The sequence below is a fragment of the Fragaria vesca genome, linkage group LG3 (assembly GCF_000184155.1).
Source record: "Fragaria vesca subsp. vesca linkage group LG3, FraVesHawaii_1.0, whole genome shotgun sequence".
NCBI classification, from domain to species: Eukaryota; Viridiplantae; Streptophyta; class Magnoliopsida; order Rosales; family Rosaceae; genus Fragaria; species Fragaria vesca.
This window is the reverse complement of record NC_020493.1, coordinates 18587294-18589356: the sequence shown is the minus strand read 5'-3', so window position 1 is coordinate 18589356 and position 2063 is coordinate 18587294. Positions and strand designations below refer to the sequence as shown.

General features: G+C 40.3%; 1 protein-coding gene across 1 annotated transcript; it reads left to right on the top strand.

Moving 5' to 3' along the window:
* Window positions 1–633: 633 nt before the first annotated feature.
* LOC101306804 lies at window positions 634–2063 on the top strand. The gene is made up of 3 exons (XM_004295914.1): window positions 634–787; window positions 877–1071; window positions 1696–2063. Exons 1-3 carry the CDS (start codon window positions 634–636, stop codon window positions 2061–2063), a joined length of 717 nt encoding a protein of 238 aa, XP_004295962.1.

Genomic DNA, 2063 nt, shown 5'->3' with positions numbered 1-2063 from the left:
GCAAAAATTCTCTCAGTTCAGTAAGTATTAAATAATTGTGTCTAAGCATTTTCTGTACCTTATGGCGTCTTGGCGTTATGAGTCTATCTTTCTTTTAGTCTTTTTCTAGTTTTCTAGGTGGGATCTTAACCTATGATCTATTTGCTACTAGATTATACTAGATTATAGGCTCCTAGTGAGCCGAAATTTGTAATGAGGATGCAACCCTCATACGGATCAGATGATTTTGTTTGTCCTCTATATGCATGGCAACAGATTGATTCGTATTGTACCATTTATTTTAGTATTAATGACAAAATTGTCTTTGAGTTCAAAAATAATTGAACCGTTTGAAATTATTAATTTAATCAGTATTCGGCTCGACTACGAACCATTTATACCCCTATTTTAAATTTTTTGGAGAATCTAAATAGAAGCTCCCTATTGAAGAACAAGAAAAAGGATGCGATTAAAAAACGTGTAGCTACAAAACTGTGGGCCGAGCAGACGTCACATTGGGCTGGGATCTGGGCTCTTTGTTCAGAGTCAGTTGTCCATAAGTCTATATAATGTCCTATTACAGGTTGGAAATTGAAAGAGTAGAGTAGAGGAAAAGGATGGACAACGAAAGCCAAACCCTAACTGCACGCACCCATGGGGAGATCCTCATCCGGGAAGGGCAAGAAAGTTGAAGAACCACCAGCACCAGCGGAGCCGCCGGTCATCCTTCGATGGCAAGATCTGCCCGAAGATGATCCGGCCAGAGATATGATTGTTATTGCCCCCGAAGATTATATGCCCTCGCTTGGTATGCAATTTCTATTTTGCTTTTAGGGATTTCGATGAGTGTAGATCTTGCAGGAGCATGGTTTAATTTTTTGGCTGATTATATAACAGGGAAAGGGAAAGGCAAAGGCAAAGGGAAAAGGAATGAGAAGGAGACTGAGAAACCAAAAGTGCAAGGGAAAAGGAAGAAGGCAGAAGGACCACCATTGGCTAATTACATCAAAATAGGTGATCTTGCTCTGGCCTGTAAGATGTGTCCTAATCCAGATTGGCACCCGACTTTTCAGTGCCCCAACCTCACTCCTGGTAATGTCTGCTTTTGGATTTTGTTATAGGGTTTGTGATGACAATGTTAATGTAATGTTAACCTTACTTTGCTTGCTGCCTGCTGTTTGTGTATTTTGGATTTCTCTCTTCTCTTTTTAATCGTTTCATTGAGTTTATTCTGGACAAATGTTTGGTTAGATTTTGGGAATATGCATCGCGTTAGCTATGCAAGTTCCGCTAGCTAAACAAATTGAGCTTTGATTCAAATTCAATTACCTGTCAAATGTTTATTAAACAATTTCGTAAAGTACAGCTTACCTTAAATCCTTAATATGTTCTTTCTAGCATTGTGTTTTGATATATGTTTTCATAACTTCATACATGGATGTGAGTTTGTGTGGCAAGGAAGAATTTAGCTGTGCGTACTTACACCTCACCTCACACCTCCAGTCCCTTGCGTTACTTGGTTATTTTTAGCGTAATGCTCTTTTGGGTCAACTATGTCTTCCAATTTAATCTGCCATCTCTTTATTTTTAGTTTTATTAAAGATTTGATGCAATTTTGATCTTATGAGGATAAATACCGATGCTTGAAGTATGTTGTTTGTTTGTCATTGTTTGTTGTCATTTGGTCACTGCTAACATTTTTCATTTTTCCCACAGGGCTCAAGGAAAGGCTAAAAGAAGCAAGACTCAGGGGTGGAACATTTAGGGCTTTCCACCCTGATGATCACATGTATTGTCATGTTTGTTTGTCAAAAGACCACTGGTCTTCACAATGCAAGTACCGGATCGAACTTCCAGCACATGCAAAAGTTGGCCCTCTTGCTGAAATACATTGTCTGTGTTGTGGTGAGGTGAGCCCCCACCCTGGTGAGCCTGGTGTCGACTGGAAAGCAAGAGCTGTTCTCAAGGCTTCTTGTATGTTAGGTGACCCCAACATGTTAAAGAGGGCAGATGCCGCCGGTGGCACTAAGGCAAGTACATCAGCAGGCGCATCCAATGGCACTGTCGTGAAGGCAAGTGCTTGA

Bases quoted from the DNA above. Each gene is read 5' to 3' on its own strand.
- LOC101306804 (XM_004295914.1), top strand. From the start codon at position 634: ATGGGGAGATCCTCATCCGGGAAGGGCAAGAAAGTTGAAGAACCACCA. The intron at 788-876 runs GTATGCAATTTC...ATTATATAACAG, and splicing joins AGATTATATGCCCTCGCTTG to GGAAAGGGAAAGGCAAAGGC. The intron at 1,072-1,695 runs GTAATGTCTGCT...TTTTTCCCACAG, and splicing joins GTGCCCCAACCTCACTCCTG to GGCTCAAGGAAAGGCTAAAA.